The sequence below is a fragment of the Cetorhinus maximus genome, chromosome 7 (genome assembly GCF_964194155.1).
Source record: "Cetorhinus maximus chromosome 7, sCetMax3.hap1.1, whole genome shotgun sequence".
In the NCBI taxonomy this organism is placed as follows: Eukaryota; Metazoa; Chordata; class Chondrichthyes; order Lamniformes; family Cetorhinidae; genus Cetorhinus; species Cetorhinus maximus.
In genome coordinates this window covers 137367966-137386210 of record NC_135885.1, presented here as the reverse complement: position 1 = coordinate 137386210, position 18245 = coordinate 137367966, and the positions used below count along the sequence as shown (strand labels likewise).

Sequence of the window (18245 nt, the reverse complement as noted above, 5' to 3'; positions counted from 1 at the left end):
TCTTCTGCAATTGCATGGGAAGGTGCCGTGGGAGGGGGTTGAGGTGATGAGGAAGTGGACCAGGGAGTCCCAGAGGGAATGATCCCTGCGGAATGCTGACAAGGGGGAGTGAAGGGAAGATGTATTTGGTGGTGGAATCATGCTGGAGTTGGCGGAAATGGTGGAGTATGATCCTTTAAATGCGGAGGCTGGTGGGGTGACAAGGGGGATCCTATCATGGTTCTGGGAGGGAGAGGAAGGTGCGAGGGCAGAGATGCGGGAGATGGGCCGGACACAATTGAGGGCCCTGTCAACAACCATGGGTGGGAAACCTCAGTTAAGGAAATGCTTTCTCAAGGAAGGTAGCTTTTACAGAAGGTCTCAGTAGAGGTGGGTGATTGAGAGTTGGAGAGATTTAGGGAGGAAATTCCAGAGATTAGGGCCTAGGCTGCTGACGGCACAGCCAGGCATGATGGAGTGATTAAAATTGGGGATGCACAAGAGGCCAGAATTGGAAGGGTGCCAAAGTCTCAGAGGGTTGGAGGACAAGAGGAGGTTACAGAGATGGGGAGCGGTGGGGGCACGTTTAAAATTGAGGTGTTGTGGGATGGGAAGCTATGCAAAGGATGTTGGCTGAGTGAGATTTGGAGCGAGTTAAGGTATGGGTAGCAGAGTTACATAACATACATAAATCTTTATCTGTTCATGATGACGATGATGTTAGACACTGTCGCCTGGTGCCCTGGGACCAAGCTAAGAAATGGGCCCTGGATTTCCTGTGAGCAATGCTACATGAGATATACTATCATGTGGAACATTGTTTGCTTTTGGGCAATAGGCCAAGCTGTGTAAATTATTTTTTTTTACAGATTCCAGTGATTCTCAATGCTGTTTTTATTTCTGTTGCTACATTCAGCCACAAGATGACAGCAGTGCTCCTGAATCAGTTCCCTTCCACCAACTGGAACAACAAATAAACTGAGCGGACGCAAATGACAAGGCTTCACTTTGTGTGAGGTGTTGAGTTTGTTGCTTGTACCCACACGTTGGCTGGAATTTTCCAACCCCTCACACCAGCGGGATTTTCCGGTCTCAACGATGTGAACAGAGATTTCAATGGCTTGCCGGCCCTGCCACCAGAGTGCTGGAAAATTCCGGCCATAATTTGCTGTTATTCATCTATGCACTTACAGACATAGCTTTTCCTGTGGATTATCTATGTAAAAGGGGAAGGCCAAAAATAATTGACATCAGCTCCTAAATTTCCATGGTTCTTTAATTGGGTTCTTGACCAAATTAAAACTCGGATATACTCTCAGTCCCCACTTATCACGCTGCATCTCACGAATGTCAAGGAGGCTCTGGTCACGGGGTTTGCTTGGCCATTTAAATTCAGCAAATGGAGGGCCAATTTTCCCTCCCTCCTCTCCTCACCCCAAGCAGAATTTGTCTGTCCTGTGTCGATCCCGTTGGTGATGGGCCCAGCATTCCGTAGTGCAGGTCTTCTCTTCAAGTTGGCTTATGGGAAATAGGGGATGAATGCCAGCTGCTATGATAGGCCTGAGACTTGTAGCAGGAGTTTTAGGGTTAATTATGACTGCTATCCATAACCACAACCAGAGGATCTACAGCCCTATTGGCTTCTTACTCATTCTAGAAGCTCATAAAAGGTACTCATCTTTTTGGGTATTCCATGTCATACATTGAAATAAACACTGGCATTGCTGCGGTAATAGCCATTATTGCTTCTACTTCCCCAGGTATATTTGTCAAAAGATAACAAAACAATACGAGTTACACCTTGGAATGTAATTGATATCACATGTTCACTCCTATCAGGGGGCCATCAGCAACACAACTACTGGGTATGACTGCTTGTATGAGGCAAAACTTTCTCCAACTCAATACTGCTGAGAGTAAAGCTGTGCTCAAAGCTTCTAAAAATTCTGCAGCCAAACCTCTCATCCCCTCTGTGCTTCTCACTTGGACTGAACTTGACACTGCCAAACCTCATTGCCCTATCTGACATCACCAGAAACCCCCATTGCCCAACCGTCCTTGCCTCACCCACTCCAGAGCTGTGGTAAAGTGAGGTACCCTGTCCCTTTAATAAAATGCAAGTGTACTGATCATTTGACAACACTGATGAATCACTGTACAGCACGGTCAACTGGGAACTGTAAGTCTAGTTCTGAAGGTTTCTGAGTGAGCACGTATGATCTGGTGCTCTGCCCTATGTCTCAATAAACCACCACCGTTTATTCTTACATCAGTCCCTCCCCGTTATTGATTGCAAGCAGCAATTGATGAGAACATAGGGAGGCGTGCAGTGAGACTTTGGTTGGCCAATGAACTCATTTACCTGAGACATAAAAGTGGAAACGAGGACAAAAGAAAATAAATTTCAAGATGGGTGAGCAAAGCATTGGAAAGAGCATCTGTGCTTAATTTATAAAATAGGTGACAGCCGGCAATCGGAGCAGAAAGCAATGCTGCAGTTTAATTTTTTTTTAAACCCTGTAGAATCGCGATCGCTGAGATCCTGCCAAAGCTCAAAAAGAGCGCAAAGCCCAGCAGCAAAAAGCCAACAATTGCAGAGTCAGAGTTAAAAAATGTGACAGCTCTTAAAGCGGCAGTACATTTAAACTGGTAAATACATGAAAAATGACTTTGGGCAGAAAATTATAAGCGACCTCAGAGAGATGACGACTCCATGGCTGATCTGCGGGATTGGAGATGATACTATCCAAAGGCGTTTGCTAGCCGAACCTAGTCTAGACTTCAATAAGGCATTAAAATTAGCTACTGCGATGGAGAGAGCTGTTAGAAATTCCCAAGTTATAAAAGAGATACACAAAATGGCACCGTCTATCTGGTCAAGCTGGACAATCCAAGAAGAAAAGGAGCAAAAACTTTGGACGCCTGGGAAAGGTGGGAAACGCTCTCTAGCGCCAGACCATTGAAAAACAGCGGTACTGCAGTGAAACCCCACAAAATGAATGAGAGAAATACATCCAGGCCTCCAGTGAGCGAATGAGAACTCAAACAAGTTGAGTGCTTTTTCTGTCACCGCTATGGCCACATAATGCAGCACTGCAGAGAAAGGATAAAACAACATTATAAAGGCAGAAGGAAAATTAATGAAATATGCCTCATGGAAGAGCCAGAAGAAATAGTATCAGACATTCATTCATTATATAACCTCAAAGCGGGTCGAACCAAACCAATCCAAGTAGTCATTCCAGTTAACGGGCAACCCATTAAGATGGAAGTTGATACAAGAGTGTCGATGTCCATCACTGGAGAGTATACATTTAGATATCTGAGTAAAGGAACCCATCCTTTGAAGTTAGAAGTTTCGGACACAAAGCTGAGGACACACACGGACGAAGAAATAAGACTGAAAGGGTTATGTCAAGTCTCGGCGACGTATGGAGATCAATCTGAACGGTTGCCCTTGTTAGTGGCAGCTGGAGTGGGCCTCAGCTTAATAGGCCACAACTGGCTCGAAAAGATTAAATTGAAATGGGCCAAAATTTTTCAAATTACAATGAGAGGCTTACAGGAATTGTTGCAAAAGTATGCTTCCGCTTTCAACTACAAGTTAGGAAGGATTCGAGGGCTACAGGCCAAGATCCATGTAGACCCAAACGCAACCCCCAAATTTATAAGAGCCAGACCAGTCCCTTATGCTCTATGGGACAAAGTTGAAATCGAACTGGACAGATTGGAAAAATTGGGCATCCTACAACCAGTGCAATTTTCTGAGTGGGTGGCACCTATTGTACCTGTACTGAAGCTGGACCAAAGTGTGTGTTTATGCGGTGACTATAAGGTAACTGTCAATAAGGTGGCCAAACTTGATAGACACCCGATACCCAAGAGTGAGGAATTGTATTTGAAGTTGGCAGGGGGCACGGCAGATTCGAAATTAGGCATGAGCTATGCCTACGAGCAGGTAGAGTTGGAAAAGGTCTCTAGGGAATTCGTCACCATTAATACGCACTGAGGATTGTATCAATACACACTTCTACCCTTTGGGGCCTCCTCGGCATGTGCTATTTCTCAAAAAACGATGGAAATCTTGTTCCAAGGATTGCCCCATGTTATTGTTTACTTGGATGATGTATTGGTCACGGGACTGACCGACAATGAACATTTACCAAATCTGGAAGAGGTGCTGGAGCGCTTTGCTCAAGCGGGAGTGTATTTAAAGTGAGAGAAGTGCCCGTCCCAAGCTCAGGAGGTAGTTTACTTGGGCCACAAGATCAATGTGGAGGAAAAAGCCCAGGCCATTCGCAGGGTACCCGCCCCGAGAAATAACACATAGCTTAAGGCCTTCTTAGGCATGGGAAACTACGATGGCCGATTCCTCCCAAACCTCTCGACTATGCTGGCCCCATTGTGTGACCTGCTTAAGAAGAACCAAAATGGAGTTGTTAAGTCCCGCACCAGGGTGCTTCCCTGAAAGTGAAGCGATTGTTTAGATCGTCGGCCTTGTTGGTCCACTTTGACCCCAAGAAGGATTTAATTTTAACATGTGATGCATCACCTTATGGAATAGGGGCTGTTCTTTCATATCGGATGGTGGGTGGCTCTGAATGACCCATTCGTTATACATCTCGCACACTCAGTGTCGCAGAGTGATGATAAAGAGGGGCTATCTATTGGGTTCGGCATCCAGGAGTTTCATCAATATCTCCACGTCACCATTTCCATATTATCACCGACCACATTCCCCTACTGGGATTATTTGGAGAAGACAAAGTGATACCACCTATCACACTGGCTCGCATCCAGAGATGGGCACTAATATTAGCCACCTACGAATACGCTTTTGTTCACCGCTCGGGAGTTCAAATCGCACAGGCTGACGCACTAAGCCGCCTTCCCTTGCCAGCTAATAACGAGGAGGCTCCGATTCCCCAGGAACTGGTTTTAGTGCTAAATTTTCTTGATTCAGCACTCACCCAAGCAGAATGAAGATGCTCACACGCAGCTATTTGTGGTAGCCAGGCATGGACTTGGATATAGAGACCCTGGTCAAAAGCTGTCCGCAATGCCAGCAAGTGCAAAATATACCTCCCTTAGCTCCAATGCACCCATGGGAATGGCCAGGGTGGCCTTGGGTGCACCTCCACGTCGATTATGTGGGACCCTTCTTGGGCACAATGTTCATTTTACTGATTGACTCCCACTCCAAACGGATGAACGTCAATGAAGTCCTGTCGCCCACGTCGGCTGCCACCATGGACCGTTTGCGGCAGAGTTTTGTAGTGCATGGGTTGCTGGAGGTCCTCGTGTCCGACAACGGGACTGCTTTTACCAGTGGGGAGCTCCACAGGTTCACGACTCTTAACGGCATTACCCATATCAAAACCTCACCCTACCACCCAGCATTGGACAGCGTGGCTGAGTGGGCAATCCAAACCTTTAAATCCAGGATGAAAAGGATGGAAGAGGGTTCCATCGCCATGAGATTGTCCCGGTTCTTGTTCACACAACGGACCTCGCCACACACGACTACGTTCGGCTAGCAAACGCCTTTGGATAGTATCATCTCCAATCCCGTTATTAGCTGGAAGGGGAAGGCGGCTTAGTGCCTCAGCATGTGTGAGTTGAGTTCCCGAGTGGCTGAATAATTAGACAACACGTGGATCGTCTCCGCAAAAGAACACCAGTCCCACAAAAAGAAATGCAGTCTTCATCTACGCTTGAGTCTGTAGGGGACAGGTCACATGATTTGGAAGCACCAGTGGGGCCTCTGGGACCCGAGGGGGTAGGGGGGGCAAAACTGCCAATTTCCACTGAGGAAACTAGTGGACAATTGTCCCCTGAAAAAGAGGCCTTGGAAACTCCAGCCGAGATTGTTGGGCTACGACGCTCAACCTGTCAAAGAAGGGCCTCCGGAGAGACTTGACCTGTAAATAGTTATTGTGTAAATAGTTAATGTGTTTTAAGATTGTTGGCTGTACTCTTAAGTAAAGAGGGAGGAATACAGTAAAGTGAGGTACCCTGTCCCTTTAAGAGAATGCAAGTGTACTGATCATGTGACAACAATGACGAATCATTATACAGCGTGGGCAACTGGGAACTGTAGGTCTAGTTCTGGAGGTTTCTGAGTGGGCACGTATGATCTGGTGCTCTGCCCTATGTCTCAATAAACCATCACTGTTTATTCTTACATCAGTCTCTCTCCATTATTGATTGCAAGCAGCAGTTGAGAAGAACATAGGAAGGCATGTAGAGTTCAGTTGACCAACAAATTCATTTACCCAAGGCATAAAACTCCCTGTCGCTCAAAATATCGCTTTCAAAATTATTTACTTCAAAGCCAGCAGTGTCTCACCTTTCCCCAGCTTTGTCACCCCTTTTGCTTGTACATTGTAGTGCATGTGCTTGGTTTTTCAAATTCTACTTGGAGGAAATGGAGGAATTCAACATCAGTGTGCAGTATTGGCTTTAGCACCTATAGTAATAGTGATCAGGCCAGAAACCCAATCAGGGCATGAGCCCCTGGTAATAAATCTAACACGATAGGATGAATTTCCTGAGATTGTACTGAGATCATAAGGCTCCAACTGTGCTAACTATATGAGACAATAATAAGGAGTCAAACCAAAGGCATCCTTTCAATGGCCATTGTCAGTGGTCCACTAGTGAACATTGCAGAGTACGTAACTGACTTTTTTGGCTTTGTACATCTTGTAGGCAGTCTCGTCTGCTGGGTGTATGTACTGCAAATTCGCATATGTGCTGTGGGAGCTCCTCACCTTGATAAGCATGCAATTTTATGCTCTTAAACCATAATAAACAAATTTTAATCGATTAACAACAACTCACAACTGAAACATTACTTCAGGCCATCTGATCAATTACTGTTCATCAAGATTAAAATTCCAATTAAAAGCATGCAAGCACATCTTTACATCTTATCTGTGAGATTAACTTTATCTTTGCTTGATGCTTCATATCTGCATTTAATTTATAGATAGCTAGTTACACGTTATTATTGATAAAACTGGCTCAATGGGAAACTTCCTACTTCATGCTCCAGGCATAAAACCTCACCAATCAAGACTGCATATTGAAAATTCATGCTTGGACCAAACAGGATTAATTAAGGCTGTCACTCCAGTGCAGTACTGAGGGAGTGGTGCAATGTTGGAGGTATTGGCTTTTGGATCAGATGTTAAGCTCAGGCTCCAATCTTTTTCAGATGGATGTAAAATACCTCATGGCACTATTCTGAAGAAGAAGAGGGGAGTTATCCCCAGTGTGCTGGCCCATATTTATCCCTCAATCAACATCAGAAAGCCAGTTTATCAAGTTAGTATCACATTGCTATTTATGGGAGCTTTCTATGCGCAAATTAGCCACTGCATTTCCTACATTTAAAAAGTATTCCAATGGCTGCAAAGTGCTTGAGATGTCCTGTGGTTCTGAAAAGCATTATATAAATGCTATTATTTCTTTTTTCTTTCTCTTTTTTCTAATCTTTTAAATTGATAGACATGGAATGTGAAAATTATCACTCTTAACAATATGCATTGTGACAGTACAAGTACTAGAACAGTATTAGATAAGCAGGTCACACAGCGTGTCTGATCCTGCTTCAGCTCATTCACTGTGAAAATTATCGCTCTTAGCAATATGCATGATGACAATACAAGTACTAGAACGGTGTTAGATAAGCAGGTCACAGAGCGTAACTGACCCTGCTTCAGCTCATTCGCTGATGAAACACTCTAGACTTGACTGGTTCAGTGGCTGGACTCCCATCTTCCATCATACATAAACTTGAGCTCATCCATAACTCTGCTGTCTGTATCCTAACTCGAACCAATCCCATCCACCCATCACTCTGCCCTATCTGAGCTAACTTGGCTCCTGATCCAGGAGAGCCTCAGTTTTAAAATTCTTAACCATGTTTTCATATCCCTCCATAGCCTTGGCCTCTCTAACCTCATGCGACCCTCCAATTCTGGCATCTTGTGCATCCCCAATTTTAATCGCTTAACCATCGGTGCCTTCAACTGCCACGGCCTTAAGATCTGGAAAAGCTTCTCTAAACTTCAGTACCTCACTTAAGTCTGTATCTCTCCTCCTTTAAGATTTGCCTTGTGCGTCAGACATAGCTCAGTTGGTAGCTCTCTCTGAAGTTTAGAAGAATGAGATTTGAACATACGAACATACGAATTAGGAGCAGGAGTAGGCTACCTGACCTCTCAAGCCTGCTTGGCCATTCAATAAGATCATGGCTGATCTCATTTTAACTTTATATTCCTCCTTACCCCCAATAACCTTTCACCCCCTTGTTTATCAAGGATCTATCTAGCTCTGCCTTAAAGTTATTCAAGGACTTTGCCTCATACACCTTTTGAGGAAGAGAATTCCAAAGTCTCACAGCCCTCTGAGGGAAAAATGTTTTCCTCATCTCTGTCCTAGATGGGAGACCAGTTATTTTGAAACAGCAACCATGAGTTCTATATGCCCCCACAAGAAGAAATATCCTTTCTCACATCCACTCTGTCAAGTCCCCTCAGGATCTTATATGTTTCAATAAATTCTGAACTCTAATGGATACAAGCTTAGACTGTCCAGCCTTTCCACATAACATAACCCAGCAATCCCAGGTATTAATCTAGTAAACCTTCTCTGAACTGCTTCTAACACATTTATATCTTTCCTTAAACAAGGAGACCCATACTGCACACAATACTCTAGATGTGGTCTCACCAATGTCCTGCATAACTGAAGCTTAACCTCCCTACTCTTATATTCAATTCTCCTTGCAATAAATGATAACAATCCATTAGTTTTCCTAATTACTTGCTGTACCTGCATATTAACCTTTTGTAATTCATGCACTAGGACACCCAGATCCCCCTGCATCTCAGAGCTCTGCAATCTCTTACCATTTCGATAATATGTCTCTTTTTTATTCATCCTGCTAAAATGGACAACCTCACATTTTCCTACATTATACCCCATTTGCCAGATCTTTGTCCACTCACCTAACATATCTATACCCTTTTGTAGACTTCTTACATCCTCCTTACAACTCACTCTCCTATCTACCTTTGCATCATCAGCAAATTTAGCAACCATTCTATTGGCCTCTTCATCCAAAGCATTTATATAATTTGTAAAGAGTTGATCCCTGTGGCATATAACTTATCACATCCTGCCAACTCGAAAATGAGCCATTTAAGTCTACTGTCTGTTTCCTGTTAGCTAGCCAATCTTCTATCCATGCCAATATATTATCTCCTACACCATGAGCTTTTATTTTCTGCAACAACCTTTGATGAAGCAACTTATCAAATGCCTTCAGAAAATCTAAGTACAGTACAGCCACCAGTTCCCCTTTATCCACAGCACATGTTACTTCTTCAAAGAATTCCAATAAATTGGTTAAAAATGATTTACCTTTCACAAAGCCATGTTGACTCTGCCTGCTCACCTTGAATTTATCTAAGTGCCCTGTTTTAACGTCTTTAACAATAGCTTCTATTCATCTTCCCTATGACAGACGTTAAGCTAACTGATCTGTCGTTTCCTGCTTTCTGTCTCCCTCCCTTTTGAATAAAGGAGCTACATTTGCTATTTTCTAATCGAATGGAACCTTCCCTGAATTAGTGAATTTTGGAAAATTAAAACCAACACATCAACTATCTCACCAGCCACTTCTTTTAAGGTCCTAGGATGAAAACCATCAGGGCCCGGGGACTTGTCAACCCACAGTTCCAACAATTAGCTAAGTACCATTTCCCTGGTGCTGTAATTTTCTTGAGTTCCTGCTTTACAGCTATTTCTGGGGTGTTATTTGTATCTTCTATAATGAAGATCAATGCAAAATACCTATTCAATTAATCTGCCATCTCCTTATTTTTCATTATTAATTCCCCAGACTTACTTTCTATAGGACCAACGGTCACTTTGTTAACTCTTTTTTTTAATCGCTATAGAAACTCTTACTGTATGTCTGTATATTTCTAGCTACCTTTCTCTCATGCACTGATTTTTCCCTCCTTATTAATCTTTTAGTCATTCTTTGCTGCTTTTTTATATTCTGTCCAATCTTCTGACCTGCCACCTTTGCATAATTATACCCTTTTTCTTTAAGTTTGATGTTATCTTTAACTTTTTTAGTTAACCATGGATGGTGGATCCCCCCTTGGATTTTTTCTTTCTTGTTGCAATGTATATATTCTGTGTATTCTGAAATATCTTCTTAAATGTCTGCCACTGGACCTCTATTGACCTATTCCTTAACCTAAATTGCCAGTTCACTTTTGGTAGATTTGCTTTTATGCTCTCATAATTGCCCTTATTTAAATTTAAAATACTAGTGTTAGAGCCAGTCTTCTCTCCTCAAACTGAATGTAATATTCAATCATATTATGATCACTGCTACCTAGGGGCACCTTCACTATGAGGTCGTTAATTCATCCTGTGATGTGATCTTATTGATCCCTACAAAATTCTGAAGGAGCTTGGTAGGGTAGGTGCTGAGAGATTGTTTCTGCAGGTTGGGGAATCTAAAACATGGGGGCATAGCCTCAGGATAAGAGCCGGATCATTAGGGTTGAGACGAGGAGAAATTGCTTCACTCAAAGGGTTGTGAATCTTTGGAATTCTCTACCTCAGAGGGTTGTGGATGCTCCATCATTGAATACATTTAAGGCTGGGATTGATAGATTTTTGGTCTCTCAGGGAATTATGGGATACATCAGAGCAGGTAAGAAAATGGAGTTGAACCTCAAGATCAGCCATGCTTATATTGAATGGCGGAGCAGGCTCAATAGGCTGTGTGCTCTACTGTTGCTCCTATTTCTTGTGTTCTTACCTTCAAGTCAAAAGCCTGCTATCGCATTGCTGTTTGTAGGGGTTTACTGCATCTCCTACTTGACAACAAAAACAGCACTTCTCAAATATTTAATTGCCTGTAAAGTGCTATAAGATGCCCTCAGGTTGTGAAAGTTGCTATATAAATGCAAGTCTTTCTTTACCTGTGTCTTGGACTCAACTTTCTGTTATTTGCCCTAATATCTCCTTATGTGGTTCAGTGGGCGAGTTGTATAATGAGGCAAGATCTGTTCTATCTGAGTACCAACCAGGCAGTGAAGAGAAACCATTATGCCCCACAGAATCTTCAAGTTGTACTTAAACCGCAAATGGCTGTCAATTATTTTGTTTAACTGAAACAGGCGCAATGCGTGTACATGTTCTTTCTGTGTGCTAGGTCTGTCTGCAGTGTGGTGCACTTGCGTGTACTGGAAGTTACATATATTAATATACAGGGCCCTGTTTTATGCAGACAGAAAGAACATGTACACACTTTGCGACTGTTTCAGCTAAACAAAACAAGTGACAGGCATTCACTGACTTATTCCTCAGGACAATGCCTTGACCAATCAAGGTCAATCTGCCTGGTTTGAATTTCAAACAATGCATCATCACTGGTGCATTCTCCTTAGCAATGCCTCGACCAATCAAAGTCCACTTGCCAACCAATCATCACTCTCTTGACATACGTTATAAATTGTTGTTTTCCCCTTATATTGTTTTCTTGCAAAGTGTCCTGAGAAGTGCATGATAAAAAAGCTTCGACAAGTCTCTTTTTTCTGCAAGAGAAAGATAAACTTGTTCCAGATGCTTGCAGCAGGAGACTACAGAAAGTGAATGGCTATGGTTCAAGAATTAATCTTCCAAACAATCTGCTGGGTTGTATATTTTTTAGATTCATATTATGAAAGCTTGTAGATTTAATGTTAAAACATAAACGGACTGTAAGCGTTGATTTCAAAACCACAATGGCTTGAATTTTCCTGTAGTGTGCCCTATTTGTTAGACATTTCTCTCACCCTCCAGCTGAAAAAGTGTTTTGTCCTGTAAATTACTGGAAGGTGTGAGGGCAACTGGACATCTGGGACCTTGGTGAAAGATAGGATCAACAGTCTATCATCTTAATCAATGATATTTAAAGACTGGTAATGGAACAAACAGCAAAGAAGGAAGGGTGAATCAAGTCAGGCAAAGAAAGAGAAATAAAGAGAGGGAAAGAGGAAGTTAGAAAAAAAAATTAAAATGCAAAATTGGAACTGTTTTAAATCTTTATAAAGAATTCATTTACTGTAGGAATGAGACTCGGCAGTTTAAATGGATCCCTTTCAGGCCTGGTTGTTTGGCATTGTATTTACAATTATCACAGGATTAAGAGAGTGTTAGCATGGCTGAGTTGCAGCCCTAACTTTCTACATGAGTTTAATGCTGGTGTAATGCGGACCAAATCGTCCAGTAACTTGTGGCAATTCACAGGGCAACACTTCCTTGCTACAAGTTGCTGAAAGATTTATACAAAAGTAATGGTGAACACCGTTAAAGTCGCTCTGAGGTTGTCAGCAAAGTCATTTATAGAAATTATGAAGTTGACTTTGACCCCCTCTCTGTGCAGGAGCTGTGTGGTCGGGTGGAGGGGAGTTGGGGATTTAGATGTCGGACGGAAACTTTCTTCAGTATTCCAATGCATCCCCAACATTTTAAGTTGCCTGAATTCAAGCACTGGAAGTGCTGCTGACCCCAGAGTAAATGGTAAAAGGTGGTGTCACCATTAATGTTATCATCAGGATGCGCAGGACGGTCGACAAAGTCTCTTTAATGCTCCTTTTAAGACTCCAGTCTGGAGTTGTAGGAGTTTTCCCTCCAACCCCATAATAATACCTTGAGCTTCTGCTGTGCGTGGCTTTCCCCCATTAGCTACTCATATTCCGAAACACCAGTCATGAATCAAACAATGGTGATGATAGAGAATGGTGCCTCCGAAATTTCACAGGGGTTTTCCTGAGATTCTGCAAAAGCTTTGGCAGATGACTGGGGAATGTTCTAAAAAAACACAGTAAATCGAAACTTTATAGAGCCAATAACTAGATTTTCAGCTGAGCAGGACACCAGATACTTTACTCTGAGTTGCAATCATTGGCTCAGCTCTTTGGTTACTAAATTACAATTCATTAAGCAATATATCACACTTTAAAAGATAGTATGGTTCAGTATCCTACAGATAAGGAGCTCTTGTGGTGTACTGGGCTGCACCTCTGCCTCTTAGCTAGAAGCCCCACTCTAAGTTCCACTCCAGGACTTGATGGCCAAGGAAGGTGTGTGCATAATGTAGTCAGACAGGCTGTTTATCAACATGTAAATCCTTCTAACATACGCCAATGGCAGATGGTAAAAGCGAAAGATTCCTGGTTAGCCATGTGATGAAAAGAAATTGGTGCCTTTACCATCGCTATCCATAGTCCCAGGCTGCAACATGCATGTAAAAGTCTATGTTGCATAGCAACCTGGACCCCTTGGGTGAGTTGGTGGGACAGTTTGGCATCAACAGCACAGCGTTCGATCCCTGTTTTGGCTGGGGTGGATATGGGACCTGTCTCTTTGCTCTACCCATGGCAGAAGTCATGGAGCTGTGGTTCCCTTGGGGCGGGGAACTCAGGACGAAGATACTACAGATCTTCAGTTCCATCTTGAATGAACCCACTCAATTCCAGGTGGCTAACATAGATAGGCATTCTCGACTTCCATTGAGGTGGTGACTTGTTGGTGTATCAGCCTTGAACACTGGCAAGCCTAACACATAGTTGGTCAAAATGGATGAAGTGAAAAGCACTGCACGCTTTTTGCAGTGCGATAAGGTTGCTCCCACTTTAAATCCTGCTGCCAAACTTGGGCCAGGATTTTCCAGTGGTCAGGCGGGCTCGGCGGGTGGGCCCGGGAATGGTCGGGAGGCCGATTGCCGCCCGCAATCGGACCCCGACATGGATTTCATGCTGGCTGACCAACTAACGGCCAGCCAGTGTGAAACGCCCGCATGCACACGAGTGCCCACAGTAAAAGCTCCCTGAGGGACAGAAGTACCTCAGGGAGCTGAAGATTTTTAACAATAAAAACAAAGATTTTAAAAGTAATGAGAATGTGTCCCCTCACATGACTCTGTCACGTGAGCAGGGACATGTTAAAAATGAGTGTTAAAAGTTTTTAATTGTTTTTTAAATCACTGGTCGAAACCTTGTCCCACCCTTGGATGAGGTTTCGCCAAAAATGCAAAGGCTGCTTGGCCTTGTTGCCTGCCCGCCAACCGAGCTGTTGGACAGGCAGCGAAAAATTAGAGTCATTTGGCTTCTTAAGGGTCTTAATAAGCCGCTTAATTAATGGTGAGTGCAGCTCCGACTCCTGCGCGTGCCCGCCGACTGAAATATCACGCAAGTGCGCGATGACATCGGGACGCTCGCCTGACATCATTACGCGTCATTTTACACTAGTTCAGGTTGGGCGGGCGCCCAGCCAACAAGTGCAATATTCTGCCCCTGATTTCTACAGTCAATGGCAGGGCTTTTTTCCATTGCAGGGAGCCTAATTCACTGAGGAGCTGCCAATACTTATCAAGGTAAAGGTCAACCCTCCTTACTGTCGGCACTGGCGCAACCACACCAGGGTCGAGCGCAGTTCTGCTTTTGCTGCTTTCATACAATCAGGACAGTTAAGATCCATAAGGGAATCTTGCCTTGATCACTTCATGTGCCATGATTTGATTCATTCCTTTCATTAGCAAGTAGATTTGCAAATAAATGAGACTAGATTTTTTTTTCATACAGATGGTGCCTCTATGGATTAGAGGTTTTGATTCTCTAAAAATGTATTTACATTTATGTAATGTCTTTCCACGTAATTGAAATGTCTCAATGCATTTCGCATACTGCGGTGAGAGTTGTACGCAGGCAGACATCTCCCATTCTGCACTAGCCATCCCACCGACAGCTGAGATGAATGACACTTAATCTGTTTATTAAGTTATTTGTTGAGGAAGTAACGATGGCAAGAATATCAGGTGGTCTCTCGGAATAATGGTAGTATTATGGTTTAACATCCTCTCTGACAAAAAGCACCTTAGACGGCGCAGTACGCTCTCCGCTCTGCACTGAAGTGTCAGGATTTTTCAGAGGTGGCTCTTCCACTGTGTGTTATGGGGAACAATTGGGAGAACCTCCTTGGAAATTCATTCCTTGTGTGTTCTGGGAGTATGCTGCTGAAAACCTCATCCAAGCCTTTGTTACCCCGAGACTTGCCTATCCAATGCTCCCCTGGCCGACCTCCCTCTTTGCACCCTTCATAAATTTGGGCTCTTCTAATTCTCTGCTGCCCATGTCCTAACTAGCAACAGGTCACATTCACCCATCACCCCGGTGCCCAGTGCCTATATTGGCTGCTGCTCTGTCAATGCCATGATGTTAAAATTCTCACCCTTATTTTCATATACCTCCATGGTCTTATCCTTTCCTAGTTCTGGAGCCACCCCAGCCCTACAACCCTCTGCAACCTTTGCAGTCCTCCAATTCTGTCTGATCTCTTGCACATCCCACACTTTTAACACTCAAGCATTAATGGCTGTGCCGTCAACTGCCTAGACCATGTATTTGCCTTGTTATATTAATACCCCTTTCTACCCCTCTGTCTCCTCCTTTAAGACATTCTTTCAAACTACCTCATTTATCAAGCTTTTGGTCACCTGCCCTAATGTCTCCTTTGTGTGTTGGTGTCAAATTTTGCTCGGTAACACTCCTGGAAAGCACCTTTTATTATATTGAAGGAGCTAGATAAATATAAGTTGCTTGTTATGATCACATAGAGACTGATAACTTTTAGAAAGATATTTGAATTTCCAGTGGTTAACTGGAAGGACTTTTACTGTAATCAACAAATTAAAAGCACCAATGTGTAAACGCTATTCAGTAAGCAACTTATACTCTAAACTGCAGAAAAGATCCCTCATTTAACTTTAATAATGACAGAAACATCGCCCCCACCCCCCACCCCCCATGGGTATATATTACTCTGCCCTTTAAGTGGGCAGTTCATTCTCCAGTAGCCTGATAGTACAATGGCTTGCTACGGACTCTTCCCCTTGCAAAGTCCACCTCCATCACAATGTGAATCACATGGACCATGTATCCGGGAATTAGTGAAAATTAGCTATTCTCTGGATCCCCAACTCCATTCTATCTTGGAATTAAATAGGCAGTTTAAAGCATAACCATTTAGAAAACCTGACATTTCTAACATTCCACTGTGACTTGGAGACAGCAGTCTATTCGCCATTAGCACAGCTGCCCTAGTCATTGTCTACACTTTCTTCCCAGTAAGAGAACCTGGGCCCTCCCCCTGTTTAATCTTTAACAACTAAGCCACCCAAGTTTGTTGTTGGGAAGAATTCAGAACAGGTCACATGACCCCCTTCCTTCCTCTGTTTTACCCTAAATTGAAGAGACAGTTCCACAACACAACAATCTTATAAATTTCATATTTGTAACTTACTGTTGTTAGTTTCCTATTTCTTCCACCATATATCGATGATCTATTTCTAACTGACTTGTCGTTGGGTATGATATTGCCCCAATTACTACTGGGGACCTTTGTAATGATATTTATGTGGATCACATTTCCTGATCTTTTGAATCCCACTACCTAATAATTAAATTCCTGTATTTGGTTTACCGCTGTTTCTCAAATTCTCGTTCTGGTGGAAACGCATAAAACTGAGAATGTCAGAAATCTGAAAAAAAAAGAAAACAAAACGCACAAGTCAGCCAGCATCTCTGACAAGAATGGATAAGTTTGTTGTGTTCTCGGATGTTTACTGATCTGCCGAATGTTTCCCAGTTTGACTTCCTCTTTTTTGTAATTTCTCGGCAGTAAGGATGAACTCATAGCCTTAAGTTCTCAAAACTGCGCCATGGGCATGTGAGCAGTAATTTAAATTCTCATTTATAAAACAATCTGGCTAATCTCATTGATGTTTCCTTGTGAAACAGCTATCTCATCTTTCCTTGTCTTTGAAGATCTTGGTACCAAATCAATGGCAGTATCACACGGGTTGTGACATTCTAATCTAGTATCTTCCATGCTTTCTGTGCTATCTACATGATGGAATAATCTCATTCAATTGACTTGAATACCTTCCTCAGGGTTGACGATAACTCAACCTGTAGAACGTATGTAATGTACTTCCCAAAGAAAGGTTTTTGGGTCTGCATTTCTATCTTGTTTTTTTAAGTGACGCTATTATAATTGCTTCATTTACACTATTAAATCTACCCTTTTAATATTCCCCTATTAGTGACCCACATACTCCCCACATTTGCCTTCCATCTATCTCAACTAAGTTCTATCCATCTTCATAGACACAGTGAATGTTATAAATCAATCCCTCTTTTCTGAGTGTTTGTCACTTTAATTGTCTCCATGTGAGTTAACCATTATTAAATACTGTTATGGCCAGTCCTTGGGCGAGGTCCCCCTAATTTGTTAACTTCCCGAACGGGACCCCAATTTTGTTATGCTCCCAGGTGTTGGAGGAATGAGCTGGCTCCCCTCCTTTACTCAACCCCCTCGGTTGGTCACAACAAGGTTAATTTAAAAGGCATCCCTTCCCCTGTGGATACCTTTTCCCAGTTCAAGTGTATTTATTTTTTTAGAAGGAGCCAATTTAGTCAGGCTTTCTTGAGTCAAAGCAAGATTAAGTTTATTAGTTACTAAAACTAAAAAAAACACAACACATATACACACAGATCAGAAATGAGAATTTAAGAGTTCAATTAAAAGCAAAAAAAAAAAATGAATGAGTCTTTGGCTTGTCTGTAAGCTGTAGATAGCAGTGCATTGTGGCCGTTAAGTTGGGCGAATCCGGTAGAGCTGACTTTGGCAGTTTCGCAGTTGTCTTGGAGACACTTAGTTTAGGTTGTGGCTTCTCTGAATCTTGACTCCAGCAAGAGGAAGAGATAGAGAGAGAGTGAGAATAAGACTGTGCCTGCAACTGCAGGGGTGACTAGTTGGTCTTCTTGCTGCTCTAAGAGAGCACACCAGCACACACTGCACTGCTCTACAGCTAGCTTTTTAACCCTTTCTTCCCACTGCATTCCCATGTGGAGAAATATTCGTCTTGCATTCATATCAGAACTATTTACACATTCTGAGATATTAATCAACAGGAGATGGATTTTTGGGTGACTGCTGAGACGTGCAAATTAATCTTTTTCCTCCCAACCACAGGAAATTAAAGTTCAGTCTTTTGCATCTTTCCTATCTCCCTTTTAAGCGTCTCTGCTTGAAGAAGGCATGTCACCTTTTCATTCAAAGGTTATGTTCTCTCAGGACAAGCCTGTCAGTATTATCCACATAGGAATTTTCTAGAAAGTGGTCATTTT

The 18245-nt window shown here is 42.8% G+C and overlaps 1 protein-coding gene across 1 annotated transcript in view; it reads right to left on the bottom strand.

The window, feature by feature from the left end:
- Positions 1-16513: 16513 nt before the first annotated feature.
- LOC144683094 (kelch-like protein 1) overlaps positions 16514-18245 on the bottom strand; it is a 386264-nt gene continuing 384532 nt past the window's right edge. The window contains exon 11 of the mRNA XM_078546112.1: positions 16514-16594. Within this exon, the coding sequence (XP_078402238.1) occupies positions 16514-16594 (81 nt within the window). The remainder of the gene's footprint in view (positions 16595-18245) is intronic.